At 32.6% G+C, this 22,840-nt stretch overlaps 1 protein-coding gene across 1 annotated transcript; it reads left to right on the top strand.

Annotated features, from left to right (window-relative positions):
* Window positions 1-13,159: 13,159 nt before the first annotated feature.
* On the top strand, window positions 13,160-18,815 carry LOC111390503 (protein DETOXIFICATION 27-like). The gene is made up of 8 exons (XM_023015549.1): window positions 13,160-13,604; window positions 13,706-14,247; window positions 14,386-14,472; window positions 15,254-15,310; window positions 17,428-17,666; window positions 17,779-17,897; window positions 18,067-18,156; window positions 18,508-18,815. Exons 1-8 carry the CDS (start codon window positions 13,317-13,319, stop codon window positions 18,562-18,564), a joined length of 1,479 nt encoding a protein of 492 aa, XP_022871317.1. The 5' UTR covers window positions 13,160-13,316; the 3' UTR covers window positions 18,565-18,815.
* The last annotated feature ends 4,025 nt before the right edge of the window (window positions 18,816-22,840 follow it).

The following is a 22,840-nucleotide window of genomic DNA, read 5'->3' as shown; positions in this document are numbered from 1 at the left end:
AAAACGAATTAAGGGTGAATGAGAAATTAAAGTCAAAAGATGAACACTTGAAGTTGAAATAAATTAGGAATAAAAAATTGGTGAAAAATTGGAAAGTGCCAATCACACATAGGAAAACTAGAAGAATAGAAACCACTTTATATAACTCAAGTTAAGGACATGAATTTGGGCTCCAAGGAGTATCACTAGTCTTTAGAGGGGAGAGAACTTATATGCTAGTAGGTTCAGCTAAAGCCCATACGCTTGCACCGCGGCCGTCCGTTCGAACGGCCGGCACGGCCCGGGTCCGAGTCATGGGCTTGGCCCAGTTGGTATATATATTTTTGGTAAAATAATATTTTAAATAATATTATTTTATTAATTAAATAATATATTTTTATTATATTATTTATTTTTCCTTCCCCGAATTTTCTGTGTGAGACATGTGGATTCTTCTAGAAACTGGTGATTGGTGACAGTTTCAACTGCCTGTCCAAATGGGTTATGTCTGTTCTAAGACACAACCTTTCGGCTGTTATATCTTTTGGGCACAACCTTTTAACTTTTATAAATAGACCCCAGATCTCCGATTTTTATTCACTCCAAAAAAATTATTCTACTTCCCTTTTCCTGCGATATTGTCTTTCTGTCTGGTCGTTATTCATATATTTGCATTTCAGTCCCAAACATTATTTTCGTGCATTTTGGTTCTTCGATTCTCGAGAGATCAAATATTAGTAGGTTTGTCGGGTCTTGTAATTTGGAGTGCTACTATATTACAAGTCGATGTCGTTGTATTTTGGGAGACGAGTCCTAGGAGACCGTCAGCACCAGAGCGAGGCATTTTCGTCTTAAGAAGAAAGAGTCGAACTCTTGCCTCGACCATTATTTATTCTAATTTATTGCGCTAATTTTTGTAAGTCGAAACTCTGTCCGAATATTTATTCGCTATTTATTTTTGTAAATTACCGTACGACATTCTTGAAGAATTTCAACAAAAAATTCATATGTCTCACAGTCGGTTCTTCTTCTATGGACACGACCATATAGAGATAAGTGAATGAACATTTTTTTGGATTGTCAAAACTATAGAAATATAGTATGAAATATGGAGAGTATTTTGTTTTCTATCCGTATCTCAAATTGTGNATTCTTCTAGAAACTGGCGGTTGGTGACAGTTTTAATTGCCTGTCCAAATGGGAGTTATGTTTGTTCCAAGACACAACCTTTCAGTTGTTGTGTTTTTTGGACACAGCCTTTCAACTTCTATAAATATATCCCAGATCTCCGATTTTTATTCACTCTAAAAAAATTATTCTACTTCCCTTTTCCTGAAATATTGTCTTTCTGTCCTGGCGTTTTCCATATATTTGCATTTCAGTCCCAAACATTATTTTCGTGCATTTTAGTCCTTCGATTCTCGAGAGATCAAATATTAGTAGGTTCGTCGGGTCTTGTAATTTGGAGTACTACTATTACAAGTCGAGGTCGTTGTATCTTGGGAGACGAGTGCCAGGAGACTGTCAGCACCAGAGCGGGACATTTTTGTCTTAATGAAAAAGAGTCAAACTCTTGCCTCGACCATTATTCATTCTAATTTATTGCGCTAATTTTTGTAATTCGAAACTCTGTCCGAATATTTATTGGCTATTTATTTTTGTAAATTATCGCACGACATTCTCGAAGAATTTCAACAATCTTAAGACGATTTTTTTTTTATTTGCATGCTAATTTATATTCTAAAATTTTGTTAGATTATGACAAGTAAGAAAACATCTGTCGTACCCCCAAACAATGCTTATGGGGAGAAACCAGAAAAATTCACAGGAGTGGATTTTAAAAGATAGTAACAGAAAATTCTGTTTTATCTAACAACTTTGAATTTGGCAAAATTCTTGAGTGAAGATGCTCCAACTGTTGAGGAAGAAGAAACAGATTCTAAAAAATGAGCAGCATTCGATGCATGGAGTCTTAGTGATTTCCTGTGCAGGAACTACATCCTTAATTGTCTTGACAACACACTTTACAACATATACAGTTCAGTCAAGACAGCTAAGTTACTGTGGGAATCATTGGAAAAGAAGTACAAAACGGAAGATGCCGGATTAAAGAAATTCGTTGTGGGCAAATTCCTAGATTTCTAGATGATAGATTCTAAAATAGTGATGAATCAAGTCCAAGAGCAGCAAATCATCTTGCATGATATACATGCAGAAGGTATGAAACTCAGTGAGTCATTTCAGGTCGTCGCTATTATCGAGAAATTACCTCCAATGCGGAAAGATTTCGAGAACTACCTGAAACATAAACGCAAAGAATGGGACTAGAAGATCTAATTGTAAGACTAAGAATTGAGGAAGATAATCAAAATTCTGAGGAAGCTGGAAAGTTGCATATGGAGGCTAAAGCTAATTTGGTAGAGTCAAATACTAGCAAGAAAAGAAATCACTTAGGTAATGGCAAGCAAAAAAACAAGGTTAAGAAATTCAAAGGAGATTATTATAACTGCGGTAAGCCTGGTCACATTGCAAATGATTGCCAACAAAAAAGCAAAACAAAAAGGACCAAGTACAATTGACCGAGGAAGACGAATTGTCTAATGGTGTGTCTAAACTAATGCTCTCAACTGTTGTATTTGAAGCAAACATGGTGGACAATCTAAGAGAATGGTTCGTAGATACATGTGCTACTCGACATGTTTGTGCTGATAAGGAGATGTTTTCATCTTACACTCCTATCAATGGATGACAATTATTTATGGGAAACTCGGCAACATCCAAAATTGTTGGTCTAGGTAAAGTAGTGCTAAGATGACATCAGGAAAAGAAGTAACTCTCATCGATGTGTTGCATGTTCCTAATATTCGCAAAAACTTGTATCCGGAGCTTTGTTAAGCAAAAATAGGTTTAGGCTAGTATTTGAGTCTGATAAGTTTATACTTACCAAAAGTGGCATGTTTGTGGGCAAAGAGTACTTAGCCAATCGGCTATTCAAAATGAATGTAATGCCTGTACTTCGTGATTTTGATATTAATAAAAATAAATCTCCTACTTACTTGATTGAGGCCTCTAACTTATGACATGATAGATTAGGACATGTTAATATTAAAACTTTACGTAAATTAGTAAGTTTAAATCTATTGCCTTCAATTTCATTTCATCAATATCATCGACGTGAAACGTGTGTAGAGGCTAAATAGCTAAAACACCGTTTCATTCAGTGGAAAGAAACTCAAATCCTCTAGAACTCATTCACAATGATAACTGTGACTTAAAGTTCATACAAATTAGAGGAGGAAAAAGGTATTTTATTACTTTTATAGATGACTGCACTAGGTACTGTTATGTATATTTGCTAAGAAGCAAAGATGAGGCCTTAGAAGCATTTAAACAGTACAAAAATGAGGTTGAAAATCAATTTAGCAAACGAATAAAAGTTATTCGTAGTGACAGAGGTGGAAAATATGGGATTATTCATCAAACTACAGCATTGTATTCACTTCAGTCAAATGGTATTGCTGAACGCAAAAATCGTACTCTAAAAGAGATGATGAACGCTATGTTAATCAGTTCTGGTTTACCTTAGAACTTGTGGGGAGAAGCAATTCTCTCAGCAAACTACATTCTAAATAAATTACCGCACAAAGGTAAAAACGAAACTCCTTATGAGTTATGGAAATGTCATAAACCTTCGTACAAGTACTTGAAAGTGTGGGGGTGTTTAATTAAGGTAGAAGTACCAAAACCTAAACAAGTTAAAATAATGTCAAAAACCATCGATTGTGTATTCATTGGATATGCCAATAATAGTAGTACATATCAGTTCCTCGTACATAAGTACGACATTCCAGGCATACATGAAAATACTATTATTGAAGCAATGAATTGTGTATTTTTTGAGGATATTTTTCCTTGTAAGGATAGGAAAGAGATTAATTCACAAAAACGAACTTATGATACTACAATTGGTAATCATCAAAGTGATGAAGAACCAAGACGTAGTAAAAGGTCCAAAACAGCTACATCCTTTGGTCCAGATTTTCTAACTTATTTGTTAGAAAATGAACCTAGGACATTCAATGAAGCTATGTCAAGTCCAGAAGCTCCATTCTGGAAAGAGGCTATCAATAGTGAAATTGATTCTATTATACAGAATCATACATAGGAGCTGGTAGATCTCTCACTAGGTAACAAACCGTTGGGTTGTAAATGGATTTTCAAGAGAAAATTAAAGACTGATGGATCAATTGATAAATATAAGGCCAGATTGGTAGTTAAAGAGTTCAAAAAAAGGAATGTCTTGATTTTTTCAACACATACTCTCCAGTAACAAGAATAACGTCTATTAGAGTATTAATTGCAATCGCAGCATTGCATAATATGGAGATCTATCAGATGGACGTTAAGACAACCTTCTTAAATGGAGAGTTAGATGAAAAAATTTACATGGAACAACTTGAGGGGTTCATTGCTCCTGAGCAGGAGAAAAAGGAGTGTAAACTCGTTAAGTCACTATTGGACTAAAGCATGCACCAAAATAGTGGCATGAAAAATTTGACAAAACTATATTGTCAAATGACTTTAAAATTAACGAATGTGATAAATATGTTTATATTAAAACTACACTTAGTGCATATGTAATTGTATGTCTCTATGTTGATGACATGCAAATAATGAGTAGTAATCATGATATCATAATAACTATCAAGAAAATGTGGACAAAATATTTGACATGAAAGATATGGGTATTGCAGATGTAATATTAGGAATTAAAATCCTTAAGACATCTGAGGGACTTGTTCTATCTCAATCTCACTATATTGAGACTGTGCTTAAGAAATTTCATGTATATGATGAAAGTCCAGTTAAAACTCTAGTAGACTTAAGTCTACTATTGGCCAAACATAAAGGTGAGCCCGTATTTCAGTTGGAGTACTCTTGAATAATAGGTAGTCTAATGTATATCACCAACTACACTTGTTCGGATATAGCATATGCAGTGAACAAGTTTAGTAGATTCACAAGTAATCCAAATAATAACCATTGGAAGGCATTAACGAGGGTTCTTAGATATCTACAATACACCTCAAATGTTGGATTACATTATACAAGATATCCAACTGTATTAGAAGGATACAGAGATTCTAATTGGATATCAGATACAAAAAACTCAAAATCCACTAGTGGTTATATCTTTACTATCGGTGGTGCGGTCGTATCTTGAAAATCATCTAAACAAACGTGTATAACTCGATCCACGATGGAATCAGAGTTCATAGCTTTAGATAGAGCTGGAGAAGAAGCAGAATGACTTCGTAATTTTTTGAGGGATATTCCATGTTGGCCTAAACTTGTGCCTGCAGTTAGTATATATTGTGATAGTTAGTCGGCTATCGGTAGAGCACAAAGTAGTATGTATAATGATAAGTCTCGACATATCTGTCGAAGACATAATACAATAAAGCAGCTGATCTCGAATGGTGTCATTTCCATAGATTATGTAAAATCTAGAGAAAATATCGCGGATCCACTCACAAAAGGTTTACCAAGAAATCAAATGTACTGCCTATCAAGGGGAATGTGTTTAAAGCCTACTAAGTAAGGATCTTTGTAATGATAACCCAATCTTGCTGACTGGAGATCCCAAGATCTTGGTTCAATGCTACAACTAAGTTATGAAGATTCAAAAAGCATTTCGGAGTTTATTCCTACCCATTCCTATGATAAAAGAAGTGTTATCTGCAGAAAGTCTTAGGTTAAAATATGCTTTTAATGATTCCTATATCTTGAACTATCCAAGTAGAGTATGGTAGGTACTCTTAATAGGAAATCACCTATATAAGTGTGAAATGGGGCCGCTTCCATGAAAATGTTTCAAGGGCTTGAATTCTCTAAAACACTTATAAAATCCAAGAGTTGTTCAGGGACAAAATGAACACGATAGTGAGAACTCGAAAATATTAGGAGGGTTATTGTGTTGATGCTATTGTCTTGGTTTACAATAACAACTGACAGTTCAAGACATCACGTTCACTAATTAGTCAAGTAAACCCGATAGTATACTACTATAAAAGGTTCATATCCATAAGGTACCCATCGAAATGTAAAACTTTCTGCTTGATCTCTCATTAGGGTCTGCATCATTTATTGCATTAATTTCCATTCATGTGGGGGATTGTTGGAAAATTGAAATAATTAGTTTGTTTGACCACCTTTTGACCAATTATTTAAATGGGTCTCGTTAGTTGGATAAATGATTTATTTGGCCAAATGCATTCTACTCCATGATTCTCAAAACGAATTAAGGGTGAATGAGAAATTAAAGTCAAAAGATGACCACTTGAAGTTTAAATAAATTAGGAATAAAAAATTGGTGAAAAATTGGAAAGTGCCAATCACACATAGGAAAACTAGAAGAATAGAAACCACTTTATGTAACTCAAGTTAAGGACATGAACTTGGGCTCCAAGGAGTATCACTAGTCTTTAGAGGGGAGAGAACTTATATGCTAGTAGGTTTAGCTAAAGCCCATACGCTTGCACCGCGGCCGTCCATTCGAACGGCCGGCACGGCCCGGGTCCGAGTCGTGGGCTTGGCCCAGTTGGTATATATATTTTTGGTAAAATAATATTTTAAATAATATTATTTTATTAATTAAATAATATATTTTTATTATATTATTTATTTTTCCTTCCCCGAATTTTCTGTGTGAGACATGTGGATTCTTCTAGAAACTGGCGATTGGTGACAGTTTCAACTGCCTGTCCAAATGGGTTATGTCTGTTCGAAGACACAACCTTTCGGCTGTTATATCTTTTGGGCACAACTTTTTAACTTCTATAAATAGACCCCAGATCTCCGATTTTTATTCACTCCAAAAAAATTATTCTACTTCCCTTTTCTTGCGATATTGTCTTTCTGTCTGGTCGTTTTTCATATATTTGCATTTCAGTCCCAAACATTATTTTCGTGCAATTTGGTTCTTCGATTCTCGAGAGATCAAATATTAGTAGGTTTGTCGGGTCTTGTAATTTGGAGTGCTACTATTACAAGTCGATGTCGTTGTATTTTAGGAGACGAGTCCTAGGAGACCGTCAGCACCAGAGCGAGGCATTTTCGTCTTAAGAAGAAAGAGTTGAACTCTTGCCTCGACCATTATTCATTCTAATTTATTGCGCTAATTTTTGTAAGTCGAAACTCTGTCCAAATATTTATTCGCTATTTATTTTTGTAAATTATCGTACGACATTCTTGAAGAATTTCAACAAAAAATTCATATGTCTCACAGTCGGTTCTTCTTCTATGGACACGACCATATAGAGATAAGTGAATGATCATTTTTTTGGATTGTCAAAACTATAGAAATATAGTATGAAATATGGAGAGTATTTTGTTTTCTATCCGTATCTCAAATTGTGATTTTAATGTCATTTTTCTCGATGAAAAGCACCCTTTTTTATAGGGATAAATTTAACTCCCACAATTATACCATTAAAACACAAGTTACAATATCTATTATGATACTTTAATTTTATGTTGAAATTAAAAATTAAACGTTTTAATTTATAAGGTTAAAACTTTTATTCTTAAGTTACAACATTATTTTCTCCAAAAGCTGTTTATCTCCCAAGTCCTAATACTTCTCCTTTTGGTTTTATTTTGAAGGATTTGGTGTGATTTTGCAGGGCCACGGGTGATCGTGATGTGCAAATTAAAGTGCTGTATTGTAGGGTTTGTCATTCGGATTTTCATGTGGCCAAGAATGAATGAGGCTTAATTCAGATTTGTTATTTTTTAGAAGAGAATGAGAGGTGGGGTTAGAGATTGCAGTGGCAGTGAAGGCCGTGATGGGGGTTGGTTTTGGTTGGGGTAGCGTAGCGTAGGGCGGGATGAAGAAGATGAATTTTATTTTTTCTTTCGATTTTTTTTCATTTTTGATTTAATTATTTTGATTGTTCTTAATTTGAAAATATAAAATTACTATTTTGCCCCTTGTAAAATTGATTAGAACTTTGTCAAAGTCAAAGTTTTTAGTCAACTAACGGCGATTTGGATGGAATTCATCCATTTGGGTTTCAAGCTGTAATATTTTGAAAAGTTTGGAGTGATGGTTGCAACAAATAAAATGTCAGTAGAAAGTTTGCAACGTTTTGAAACATTTAGAGGCACGACTGCAATTATTTTATGAAATTCCACTAAAATCTATTTATGAAAATATTAATATATTTATCGGCTCCTTTCCGAGTAATTACATGTTCTGAACATAGAATCAAGTGCAGGTGGCATGTCATATACGAACATTTCTTCTGAGGTGTGCAAGAAATGTCGTGACAAAATTGTTGTCGCAATTGCTTACGTAAGATTGAGACAGAGATTCTTGTAGCCAAAGAAATAATTAGAAGGGTCTCTCACACATTCATTTCACTAGGAACCATAACGCTGATTTGCATAATTGTTGGAAAACACACTTTAATTGAATTCTAAGATCATCAAATTGTGTGGAATTCCAAGTAAACGTACACTTTTCAAATTACTTTAAAATTTATGTTACTTCATCTAAACAGATATATTTTTATTTTCATACAAATAAAGAAATATAATTAACATAATTAAAAATATAAAATTTTCTTCCATTTTTCTCATGTACTCCTACATTTTAAACTCTGTTTGGTCCCAATTAATTTTCATTCTATTACATTTCATTTTTCTTTTTCACATTTTCAATCACATAATTTTTCATAAAATAATATTACACGTAATTCGAAATTTTTTCCTCATTTTTCAAAAAAAAAATAAATTATTCCACCCATTTTCATTTCTACAAAACGGGAGCTAAGCTCTCATTTGATAACTAGTAAAAAGAGTTTTTTGGAAAGAATAAATTTTGAAATAGTACTTTTTTTAAAGAATATGTGATTAAAAAGTAGGAGAAGTTTTGAATTTTGGACAAAATATTTTATTATAAAAATGTGTATTGAAAATGAGTTTAAGAAAAAATAGTTCTGTAAAATGATTGTCAAATAGGGGCTACATAATGATTTAAATAAGAGAAGTTTATATCTATAAATAATAATGTACATTAAATAGGACATATTAGAAAATAAAAAATCAACTATACTTTCGAAAAAGAAAAGGACATAATATGGGATGGATGAAATGGGGAAATCAATCATTCAATCCTGTTTTTTTATAGGATAAAGATAATATTTTCATCCAGAGAAAATGCTGACTGTATGATGATGGATTGGGTGATGTGATAAATGAAGGAAGATCAAATACAAGAAACGAAACTATAGATCTGTTTGAGATCTATTTTTTGGAAAATAAATTTAATAATAGTAAATTTTTTTAATTTTTTTTTTTTGAAGAATGTGATTAAAAAGTAAAGAAAAAATTTTGATTTGTGTATAAATTATTTTATTGAAATAATATATAATTAAAATGAATTCGAGAAAAAGAAAGATTTTGTTGAATAGGGCTCTAGGGGCTAGGTGGACTATTTGTGAAAAAAGTTCAAAGCATAAAGTGAAACGAAATCTTACATAAATCCGCGGCAAATTGTGATGTTTTTAACCTGCGCTTTTCTCCAGATATGAGAAATTTTCAGTCAACCGATGTAAGCCCATTTTTGAACCCCCATTTGTTACAAATTCCCTTTTTTTCTTTTAAATACACTTTTTTTCCCGAAAAATAATTTTACACGTAAATTTAAAATTTATTCTTACTTTTATCCTTACATCCTCCAAAAATCCTTATTACCAAACTTATTTTTCATAAAATGTGATTCAAACACACCCTAAATAACGATTGAAATGTTACACGATTAAATAGTCGAATTATTGCACCGTTGTACATTTTAAGTTGGATCAAGTGGCCAAAGAAATAATTAGAAGGGTCTCTCACACATTCATTTCACTAGGAACCATAACGCTGATTTGCATAATTGTTGGAAAACACACTTTAATTGAATTCTAAGATCATCAAATTGTGTGGAATTCCAAGTAAACGTACACCTTTCAAATTACTTTCAAATTTATGTTACTTCATCTAAACAGATATATTTTTATTTTCATACAAATAAAGAAATATAATTAACATAATTAAAAATATAAAATTTTCTTCCATTTTTCTCTTGTACTCCTACATTTTAAACTCTGTTTGGTATCAATTAATTTTCATTCTATTACATTTCATTTTTCTTTTTCACATTTTCAATCACATAATTTTTCATAAAATAACATTACACGTAATTCAAAATTTTTTCCTCATTTTTCAAAAAAACATTATTCCACCCATTTTCATTTCCACAAAACGGGAGCTAAGCTCTCATTTGATAACTAGTAAAAAGAGTTTTTTGGAAAGAATAAATTTTGAAATAGTACTTTTTTTAAAGAATATGTGATTAAAAAGTAGGAGAAGTTTTGAATTTTGGACAAAATATTTTATTATAAAAATGTGTATTGAAAATGAGTTTAAGAAAAAATAGTTCTGTAAAATGATTGTCAAATAGGGGCTACATAATGATTTAAATAAGAGAAGTTTATATCTATAAATAATAATGTACATTAAATAGGACATATTAGAAAATAAAAAATCAACTATACTTTCGAAAAAGAAAAGGACATAATATGGGATGGATGAAATGGGGAAATCAATCATTCAATCCTGTTTTTTTATAGGATAAAGATAATATTTTCATCCAGAGAAAATGCTGACTGTATGATGATGGATTGGGTGATGTGATAAATGAAGGAAGATCAAATACAAGAAACGAAACTATAGATCTGTTTGAGATCTATTTTTTGGAAAATAAATTTAATAATAGTAATTTTTTTAATTTTTTTTTTTTGAAGAATGTGATTAAAAAGTAAAGAAAAAATTTTGATTTGTGTATAAATTATTTTATTGAAATAATATATAATTAAAATGAATTAGAGAAAAAGAAAGATTTTGTTGAATAGGGCTCTAGGGGCTAGGTGGACTATTTGTGAAAAAAGTTCAAAGCATAAAGTGAAACGAAATCTTACATAAATCCGCGGCAAATTGTGATGTTTTTAACCTGCGCTTTTCTCCAGATATGAGAAATTTTCAGTCAACCGATGTAAGCCCATTTTTGAACCCCCATTTGTTACAAATTCCCTTTTTTTCTTTTAAATACACTTTTTTTCCCGAAAAATAGTTTTACACGTAAATTTAAAATTTATTCTTACTTTTACCCTTACATCCTCCAAAAATCCTTATTACCAAACTTATTTTTCATAAAATGTGATTCAAACACACCCTAAATAACGATTGAAATGTTACACGATTAAATAGTCGAATTATTGCACCGTTGTACATTTTAAGTTGGATCAAGTATATGAGTAGACGCTTTGGATTCAATCTCGCGCGACACGAGTAGGAAAAATCAGGGTCAATAGAAATGTACTATGAATCAAACCCTAGGTAATCAATTTAGGAATAGTCGTTGGTCCTTAATGTCGGCCATGACTTCTAGCAATTATTATTTTTCCTTGGCATTAATAATTAAGAAAAAAACATTGTTGTATCGATCTTAGCCTCCATTCGAAAGAATTTATATAAATAATTTATAATCTGTAAATATATAAAAATGAATAGTGTATAAATTGATAGTAATTATATTACATTAAACTATTACGTGTTTGGCACTCTTGAGTAAATTTGAAGATTCACTAGCATGCTTGTTTATTACTTATTGTATTTGTTGTTCGGAATTAGTGTTAAATTACTTTAATTATATTTCAATTTTTTCGCAATTTTCGACTCTTGGTATCAATCACAAATCTAGTTTATAAATTTGAAATAGCCTTTCCTTTTTGGCCTTTAGTAAATGTATTCCGCTTGTTGTCCAAAAATACAGATGTGCACGTTGAATTTAAATTCGAGACCAATTAATTTTCTAGAAAATTCTTGAGTAATTAAGATTGATAATAATATTTTACTAAATCTATACAGTTTCTTCTCAAATTTTGATAATTAATATTTGTACCTTTGAAACCTCTACCTCGTGGATCGGCAGTGTGTGGTGGTGGATATCCGATTTGCAAAATGTAATCAAATAGTTGAATTATTGGGACGGAATGGATGTTGATAACCTCTTGAACTTCCATGAAGAAAATGAAATGACTTAAAAAATGTTGACTAACAAGCAAATAATTGAGACCATCATATGAAAAATGATAGTCTACTATGAAGCTCATTTCGCAGATAGAAGATCTCAAAGTGAGGATGACATTTGAATAATTTCTTATTGTAGTATGAGAAATTCACATTTGAACTTATTACCATGTTAAGAAAAATTAAGATGAGATGCATCGTGACATCAAATTCAGGAAGAAATAAGCAATGCTTGAGTCATATTTCAAGAAGGTTTCATAGTTGAATCATAAGCACTATACATTAGGAAACTATTTATTTATATGTGATCTTTAAGAATTTTTTGAAATGTATTATTTATGAATTTAACAAATTATTAAATAAGCACATTACCCCCAAATTGAAACTAATAAACAAGAATTATTAATTTATGAAATATTAAATTATCGAGGTTCGTACAATTACAAAAGTAAAAAATAAAAAATGTATGGAAGTATGTAAATAGTATGTAAAAATTTGGTAATTACATGAATGAAACAAAAATAGACAAGTCATCGTCCCTCGGGCATATTCCAGTGGTGCAAAGGACGAGGGTGAGGTATACTCAGTTTTGCTGGTAGCCACAGTTTGAGAGTTTGATTATTGAAACATGGATTGAAATTCTTGGTGAGCACCAATGTACAGGCAGCTTTCGTTCTCTGGCCTGTTGGGGCACATTCCGCGATTAACCTCTTTCACGATACTTCAACGACGGGTCGATGGAGGATCTTTAAGGTTGGGATTCAACCTTTAAAAATAGACAAGTCATCTGTCATTTTCATTGATCAGATTCATTCGCCATCTTTTCCTTTTAATAATAAATCCATGTCATATTACTACAGGATACTGCTGGCCACCAATGGTCTTATCGGTGCCAAAGAAATGACAATAATAATACTAAACTTTTACGTGTCACATTTCGCTTCTCAGCTCTAAAGTTATGTTACATTAATTGCCATAAATTTTCCCACACACAGCATGAAACGACTGGATTTGGAACATCTGTGAAAATAATTGCCATAATAAAATATATGATTATATTAATTTGTTAAGTTATTTTTACATTTGGGTGGTTATATATAGAAGTACAGCTCTTGACGATCAGATTTCTGCAGCCTTTGGATTTCTGTGTCTCTCTACACACACACACACACACACACACACACACAGAAGGTAAAAAAATGTCAGATAGAAGAGAAACGGAGGAAATAACCGCGCCTTTATTAGATTACTCATCAATCCAGACAAAGGAAGGTATTGAAGATGATGAAGATCAAACTCTTTGTCTAAAGGTTTGGATTGAATCAAAGAAACTTTGGAAAGTCGTCGGCCCGGCAATCTTCAGCCGGATCGCATCCTACTCCATGTTCGTCATCACGCAAGCCTTCGCCGGCCACCTCGGTGAACTTGAGCTCGCCGCCATGGCCATTGCTAGTAATGTCGTTCTTGGCTTCGACTTCGGTCTCTTGGTACACTTTAAACTATTTCGTCTAACAGTTTAAGTTGCTATTCTTATTTTATTATCAGATTTTTGCTGAATTTTACTTTGTGGATGAATTTTTTTTTTTAGTTGGGAATGGCAAGTGCTTTGGAAACACTATGTGGCCAGGCATATGGGGCAAAGAAGTACTACATGTTGGGAGTGTATTTACAACGTTCTTGGATTGTTCTTTTCTTGTGTTGCGTTGTGACTTTTCCGATATTCATCTTTGCAACCCCAATTCTGAAATTACTAGGACAGCCTGCGGACGTGGCGGAGCTTTGTGGGTTGGTGGTTTTGTGTTTTATTCCTTTACACTTCAGCTTTGCACTTCAGTTCCCTCTACAAAGATTCTTGCAGAGTCAGATAAAGAACCAAGTTATTGCTTGGGTGAATTTGATTGCTTTTGTGGTGCATGTTTTGTTAAACTGGTTGATTGTGTACAACTTCAAATTGGGAATTGTTGGCACTGCTCTCATCTTGAATTTCTCTTGGTGGGTTATTGTTTTGGGTCTGTTTCTTTATACCGTTTGTGGTGGCTGTCCTCTTACATGGACCGGTTTCTCCGGCGAAGCATTTTCCGGCCTCTGGGAGTTCCTTAAACTGTCGGCTTCTTCTGGTGTCATGCTTTGGTAATCTATTTCGATTTAGCAACTTATTAAAAATTTAAACACGACCAAATATGTTGAACTTGTTTCTATATATATGTTTATGGACTGATTCAATTCAATTCTTTTTTCTTTTTTCATTTTTTATTTGAAATGGAACAGTCTGGAGAACTGGTACTACAGGATACTCATAGTGATGACCGGAAATCTGGAGAATGCTAAAATTGCTGTAGATGCTCTATCTGTATGGTAAGCAATTTTTTGGGAATTTGAATTGTCCTTTTCATTTCCACATTGTCAACCAATCAGAAAATCCTACCAACGTGTTCTTAATTCATATCTCATCAAATTATTTAAGTCAACTTTACATAAAAAAATTTTGATAGAAAAATAAATTCAACTTGTAATCAGCTGACCAAAGTCGAAAAAATAAGGTAGTGGTTGATTTGTATTTTCATTTTTCATTTTCATTTTCAAAACGATTTTTAATTTTTCTCGAAAACTGCCCGTTTTCACGTTTTGAGCGTTTTCAACATTTATAACTGAAAACGCTAAAAACGATAAAAAGTCGTTTTCCATTTTTAGTTATAAATTTTAACTCGTTTTCGAAAATGAAAAACGAAAAATGGGCCGAAAACGGCAAACCAACCACGGCTTAAACTTTTGATTAAAAAATGAATTACTTGTGGGTAGATTAAATTTTAGTTGAAGTAGAAAATTTCACTTTTAATTCTCTTTTTAATTTAAAAAATTGACTTGGTATTTGAAAGCTGGCATGATACACGTTATCTAGTCTTCAAAATGGCTACAAACTCTTTATTTTTAAACTATTGTCCTTTTATTGGTAGCTTTCACTTGTTAAGGCTTGCACAGTTTGCACGTCATGATTCCGACAATTGCTAAAGATGATATGCCATTTCTGGTTTTGGGCATACTGATATTGAAGAAGTTAAAAAAATAAAAAAATAAAAAATAAAAATAAATAGCAGAACACGATGCATGATGATGTTTATTTTGTCGATTATTGCAGTATGAACATTAATGGATGGGAAATGATGATCCCACTTGGCTTCTTCGCTGGAACTGGGTAAATACTTCTATTTCACTTTACGTACTTCTCTTCTTATCATTTATGAATCGTGCAAATCATTTTCATGAATTGTCTGTCTCTTTGAGTCCAAATTAAATGGCACTTTCGAAGCCCAATCTTGAAGTGCCACTTGAATGGATTACTCCCACTTCTTTTTTTTTTTATTGAAATATGAGGCTGATCCTAGATATCAAATTTTACACGTCTTTGTTATCTAAAATAAAGCCAATTTTTTCATTTGTACAGAAGCTGGGTTCATAGAACCCTACCCGAAACTCATAGTGACGTGAAGCCCCACGCAAATAAATAATAGACTAAAAATAACTCACTTCCTATTATGAGGTGTCGATAGGGGTTTTGTACCCCTAACTGTACACCTAGCATTGCCCAAATAAAACAACATAGATTTACAATGTTACAAGTCAAGGTCTTCACGAGTTTATATATTATTCAAAAATAGGGCTTATAGCGACCGAAAACATCACTATCGATCCATTATTGAACCATCATTTGGAGCTAATCATGGATTAGTTGATATTTCATTTTAAATTATGATATATATTTTGGGTTATACTATGTGTACATCGGAGTTGACAAACCCCTTCATAATAGGGTGCTTGCAATTTTTTTATTGGACATGGGTCCCCTATTGTGAAGGACTATACACCGGAGCGACATGTCCGTGCACACACACACACATATATGTTGTTAAATAGCTTGTTACTATTTTCTTCATGATGAAAACCATTTTTGTATAAGCTGTGCATGTGTAGAGGAGGGAAGGTCATATATATAATTAGAAGGCATAATTTGATGGGAGAAATAAATTTGTGGGATTGGTAAGTTTATGAATGATTATCCAATTATTTTTTAACCACACAATTTTTTTTCAACTTTTATCCCAATTTGATAATATTTTTTTATTAAAACTTTGTTGACCAATACCTTATATTAGAAATTGTTTAGTCTGCTACTTTGTCATTTCTCCATTGTCATTTACCCCTTTGGATTACTCTGTCTGCATCCCTGCTTAGTCATAAGTAACCCAATCCTGTCTGGAAAAAATTTTGCTGCGAAAAAATTGATTTTTGTGTCAAACCACACGGCCCCATCACGTTTGATTTAAAGCTGCTTGTTTGCCAATTTTTAAGCTGTGCATGCCTTTAACATTTCCAAAACGACAATTGAGCCCTTATTGCCACTCTATATGAATAGTATGTGAGGGGCAAAATTGGGTATCGTCATCCACAAAAATTATGGTACTATAATTGTCAGAAAGGGTGTCGGAAGGTAGACAATAAAAACGAGTAAATTTATTTGTACAGTTCAAGTTGTCAAAATTTGGACCAGTGATTAAAAAAATAATTTTTAAAATAAATGAATATGATGTTGGCAATCAAAATTGTAAAAAAAATAAAAATAAATTGTACAAATCGCATGATTGAATAAAAATTTGATATTGGAAATATGTTAAAAATTTGTCGACAACCCCTAAGAATTATTCTCGTGTCATCTCAATCGGCAAATCTCATCATCTAGAATGAGTTCAATTGATATAGTTTTTTAGAGACAAAGCTTGTGAGATCGACAAAATTAACAATATATATTGAAAAGGAAATTATGATTTTTAAATAGCTTATGTTTTTTAATTTGTGAAGTTTAACATGTTATCATAATAGACAAAAAGATCATGTATCACTCATTCAATAAAATTGTATACATATCAAGCATCTAATTAAGGGCACACTAAGGACAATATTCAAATTTATAAATAAATATATTCTACTATCACATTCATTTTCTTCTTCATTTATAGTATATAACTTAAAGTCCTTATATTCAAGCTTTAAGCCACCCTTTGGATGCAATTTATAAATAAAAAGTCAAAACATTATTTTCAACCGTACATTCATAATTATCACAGATTATTATCCGACATATTGTGGAACTCATGATTATTTCTCTTACTATTCCAATTTATAAATTTGCCAAACAGTGCATAATTATGTTGACTAGTTCGTTGTTATTATTATTATTATTATTATTATTATTATTATTATTATTATTATTATTATTATTATTATTATTATTATTATTTTTCTTTATGTATATAGAGTAAGGGTGGCAAATGAACTGGGAGCAGGAAATGGTAAAGGAGCCAAATTTGCTGCTATAGTGTCCGTGACACAGTCCATAATAATTGGTCTATTCTTCTGGATCCTCATAATGTTTTTCCACAATGAACTTGCCCTCATATTCACATCCAGTGATACTGTTCTTAAAGCTGTAAGCAAACTCTCTATCCTCTTAGCCTTCACCGTTCTCCTCAACAGTGTTCAGCCTATTCTTTCAGGTAACTTATTTGTTTTGGCCTTTTTATTATGATGTTTCTAAACAAGTTCCAATGTAAAAGCTTAAAAGTTTTCTTATTAATGATAGTGATCGAGCTGTCTTTATTCTTGCAGGGGTTGCTGTTGGATCTGGATGGCAGTCATATGTTGCATATATAAACTTAGGTTGCTACTATTTACTCGGACTCCCACTTGGATGTTTAATGGGATGGGTTTTTCATCAAGGAGTTATGGTACGTGTGTTTAACTTATCTTACAATATGTTTGGTACGTTGGACTAAAGTACATGGTTTATATCCTTCTCAGTCTTGTGCACTACGAGATAGTGAACATGTTTTAATTATATTAGTCGTGTTATATGTACCTAGTTTGGACTTAAAATGATAATTTTTAAACGTTTAGGGTATCTGGGCCGGGATGATTTTTGGTGGAACTGCAATTCAAACTTTGATATTGGCCATCATTACAATTCGTTGCGATTGGGAAAAAGAGGTGAGAAAAACTATTATATGATATTATTTATTTATTTTCTTGCTTTTTATAATTTTTACTGAGGCAATTTCTTTTAATTCTTATTAGAATAATGATATTCATAATCAACGACTGTAGTAATTATCTTATATGACTGCTTATTATTTGATGCTTTAATTTTGTTGCCTCAAATAACAATCATTATAATGCTTTTAATAACAAGCTGCTATATAAGAATGATTACTGCAATTATTGACTATGCATAGCATTACTCTTCTTATAGTCATTTTATCTTAACTTTTAATTAATTAAAAAACGTAGGTACATGGTTTGGCCATTTCATCACATCAGCTTTATTTTGTACTATTGCAGGCTAAGAAGGCAAGTATGCATGTGAAGAAGTGGGGAGATGTTAAACATAACATGTGATCTAAGCATGTGTGAAGGGACCAAATAAAGAAATCAGATATCCAAATATTTTTTCTTCTGCATATTTTTCGCTGAAGAAGTTGTAACGTAGCTTTCATGTTTAAAATTGAAGGAATTCAACTCAGAATCTCTCTTATTAGGTGGGAATTATACGTGCCATTGCATTATTATACAGTGCTTCACGAAACAGAGAAATCCTTTCGCCCAGGAATAGAAAGAGTACGAGTCTAAACATATGAAAGAATTTTACCTTTTCTTTTTAATTTATTTACTTAGGAAAAACAAAATGTTAGTTCTTTGAAATTTGTTGGGGTGGCTTCAATCAAGAGGGTGATTTTGAAATGAATAATTTTGTGTAGCACCACGGGTGATATATCACCAAATTAGATGGCATATGCAAGTGATATGACATTTTAAATTTTAAATTTTAAATTTTAAATTTATTATTATTATTATTATTATTATTATTATTATTATTATTATTATTATTATTATTATTTGTTTTTAAAGCGGTCTATTAATTAATGGCAATTACATATAATCGACATTGTTGAAAACTATTCAAAACAATAATTAGCAAGGGATTTTGGTCACCAAAGTAGATCCTCTAATTCGATGCTTAAGTTGCGCTATTAGACCAATGTTTTAAAAATTGATTTGGACATCAGTCTGAGGAAGGTAAAGGGTCAAATTGGAATGGATTTCAATGCTAATGAAAATCAATAAATAAGTATAAAATACATAAAATTTGAGGAAAGGTAAAGGGTCAAGTTGGAGTGGAATTAAATACTAAAGAAAATCAATTAATAAATATAATTTATATAAAAATTAAAGAAAATTTTGCCACAACAAAATAAAGATATAAATATAACTTATAAGTCAGTAATATTATAAAGAAAGAACAAAAAGATAATTTAACTAATATGTTAATATCTTTAAAAATATATAATAATATAAAAAAACCACCAAAATTTTGTGACTGATATTGATGATCGTGATTGAAGTATCATCTATAATTCTTGACAACATCACTTATAATATTACCTCGATAATAGTTGAGAAAGGTGTGCCATGACCACCAAAGATATCGTCTCAATTACCAATATATTTAGATTTTCAATCGAAACCATCAATATTCATAACATTTACGATCAACAATGTCTTCTTATTAGTGATTGGGACAACACCACAGCAATGTTGACTTAAAAAAATAATAATTACTTTTTCATGCGAACATTGGAATTTTCTTGACATAATTTTGTTGCGATTTTGCCCTTTTTTGAGGTTTTTGAATATTTTTTAGGTGAGATTTTTATTTGAAGGAAGAAAAATGAAATTTCCTTTTCGACCAGAAATGGCATTTCAATGAAAGATTATTGAGATTTTTAAGAGTACCTTCCCTAATTTTACCTTGATCTGAGGATAATTCTTAGAGTAGAATATTGTGGAGTTAATTGTTACATTGGCCACTGTACTCTACCCATCGTCATGAACTACCCGTTAAAGTTTACGATGCTTTCTAATAGCAATTGAACTTATCTCCGTTTCACTGAAATGGCCATCGGATGGATTCCGTCCGCGAACATGTCCATGTTGAAGACGGAAAGCTGATTTGTCGTGTTAAAATGGCAACCTCTTGCACACGTGGATGACAAGTCATTCAAACACAGCCTTATTAAAAGAATGTTTCCTTGGAAAGAAATGAAATGAAATCATAACTCTTTCCCTTGAGAGAAAATGGGAAAACTCAAGCCCCATCCTCGAATATTCAGTTTTAACGTTGTTCATTTCCCTTCGAATTGGAAATCCCAAACTCACGCCGCGACAAACCCAAACCCGAAATCCATTTCATTTTTGCATAGTGATTTCACCCTAACCCATGAAAAAGCCCTAACCCCAAATCCATTAGAAGCATCCATTTCATTCTGCTTGTTGAAAGGGGAAATTGGCAATCGCTATTGTGCACATCAACACTACTTCCTTTGAATTGATACCAGGTTTTCATGTAATTTGTGTACAAATAAAGGACTTTTGATTTTAAAAGGCTGGTTTCTATCAAATGTAAATTAGGAAATGCTATATGAAACAGGATGCTAATCTGAATTAAATGTGATTTATGCTTAATTACTTGTCTTAGCTAGAAACAGGGGTAAATTTCTTTGAATTTCTCTGTTAACTGCACATATTACTTTAAAATGGAAGGGAGAAATATGGGTATTTGTTATAGCTGTAGGATGCCTGGGCACATATTGCCGGATTGCCCAACAAAGACACGATGCCGAGAATGTGGATTGGCCTTTATGAAATGTATGGAGGTAGAAAAGAAGACAAAAACATAGGTCGTTTATTCTTATATTGTACAAGAGACTGTGGTTATTTTAAGTGGAACAATGATCTATCATCGTTGCAAGAAACACCTTTGCAATTTGATGGTGAGTCCATTGTAAAATTAAAGACGAAAGATCCGCTTGAAGATTTGTTATCTACGTTGAAGACACCGTCCAGTTTAAGGAAGAACAATTGGAGATATCCATCAACATAACGATTCGTAAGGGAAAATGAGCTATCGAGCACAATGGGAAAGGAAAGGGAAGAGTTTCATAAATGTCTTCCAACTATGTAATCGAATAAAGATGTATGTTCTAGTTTTCAAAATTAATGCTCATGTAATCGGCACTAGTAGTTGTGGTACATTAAGGCATCGAGACTTAGATGCGATGTAATAGATTAAGGATTGACTTCAATGCAATGTTGTAGTAACTCCATTATTTTTCGAACATATTTTCAGTTGCACATATTTTCTAATTTCTGAACTACGTAAAAATATCGATGTAATCATGTAGTGTGAACAATGTAGGTGTTGCATAGATTTGAGACTACAATTTTAAAAATGCGGGCTGATTTTGTGGACACTGAATAGAACAATTTATGTGAAGTGTGTTGTTTCCCTGTTGCGATCTTATTTATTGCACTGCATTGTACATTCCTTTTGAATAAAGATCACATCAAAATAAAGGTGTTGCGGAAGCTCTCTCAAAAGGATCTTCAAACGGTGGTTTTCCAGGCTCAGTCCAACGAACCTTTCTCTACCAACAACCAATCCAAACGGCTCCAAACCACAACCAATTGATTCACCTTGGTTGCTATTCAATCTTACCCACGTAGGACAAGAAATGATGATGATTTATCGCCACAAAGGCTAAGAGAAGACACTACAAAGGTATACTATGAAAGAACCACCAATTGCACACGTTATACCAACATTCTGGACACTTCTAGACACCTTTTTTCTTACACAAAAGGGGGTAGCCAGGATTCTCTTGTTTCTTCTCTCAAAATCACACAATCATCATATCAAAGTGGCTAGGGTTATAACCAAATATATACTCTAGGGTTAGGCTTTATGTTAGGCCTGGGAAAACTCAAGCCCTATCCTCGAATATTCAGTTTTAACGTTGTTCATTTCCCTTCGAATTGGAAATCCCAAAGTCACGCCGCGACAAACCCAAACCCGAAATCCATTTCATTTTTGCATAGTGATTTCACCCTAACCCATGAAAAAGCCCTAACCCCAAATCCATTAGAAGCATCCATTTCATTCTGCTTGTTGAAAGGGGAAATTGGCAATCGCTATTGTGCACATCAACACTACTTCCTTTGAATTGATACCAGGTTTTCATGTAATTTGTGTACAAATAAAGGACTTTTGATTTTAAAAGGCTGGTTTCTATCAAATGTAAATTAGGAAATGCTATATGAAACAGGATGCTAATCTGAATTAAATGTGATTTATGCTTAATTACTTGTCTTAGCTAGAAACAGGGGTAAATTTCTTTGAATTTCTCTGTTAACTGCACATATTACTTTAAAATGGAAGGGAGAAATATGGGTATTTGTTATAGCTGTAGGATGCCTGGGCACATATTGCCGGATTGCCCAACAAAGACACGATGCCGAGAATGTGGATTGGCCTTTATGAAATGTATGGAGGTAGAAAAGAAGACAAAAACATAGGTCGTTTATTCTTATATTGTACAAGAGACTGTGGTTATTTTAAGTGGAACAATGATCTACCATCGTTGCAAGAAACACCTTTGCAATGTGATGGTGAGTCCATCGTAAAATTAAAGACGAAAGATCCGCTTGAAGATTTGTTATCTACGTTGAAGACACCGTCCAGTTTAAGGAAGAACAATTGGAGATATCCATCAACTTAACGATTCGTAAGGGAAAATGAGCTATCGAGCACAATGGGAAAGGAAAGGGAAGAGTTTCA

This window comes from Olea europaea, unplaced genomic scaffold (genome assembly GCF_002742605.1).
Source record: "Olea europaea var. sylvestris unplaced genomic scaffold, O_europaea_v1 scaffold686, whole genome shotgun sequence".
Lineage (NCBI taxonomy): Eukaryota > Viridiplantae > Streptophyta > Magnoliopsida > Lamiales > Oleaceae > Olea > Olea europaea.
This window is presented reverse-complemented; position numbering and strand designations above follow the sequence as displayed.

Coding starts and splice junctions, on each gene's coding strand:
- LOC111390503 (XM_023015549.1), top strand. CDS start 13,317: ATGTCAGATAGAAGAGAAACGGAGGAAATAACCGCGCCTTTATTAGAT. Junction 13,605..13,705: donor GCTTCGACTTCGGTCTCTTG/GTACACTTTAAA, acceptor TTTTTTTTTTAG/TTGGGAATGGCAAGTGCTTT. Junction 17,667..17,778: donor TGTTCAGCCTATTCTTTCAG/GTAACTTATTTG, acceptor TTATTCTTGCAG/GGGTTGCTGTTGGATCTGGA.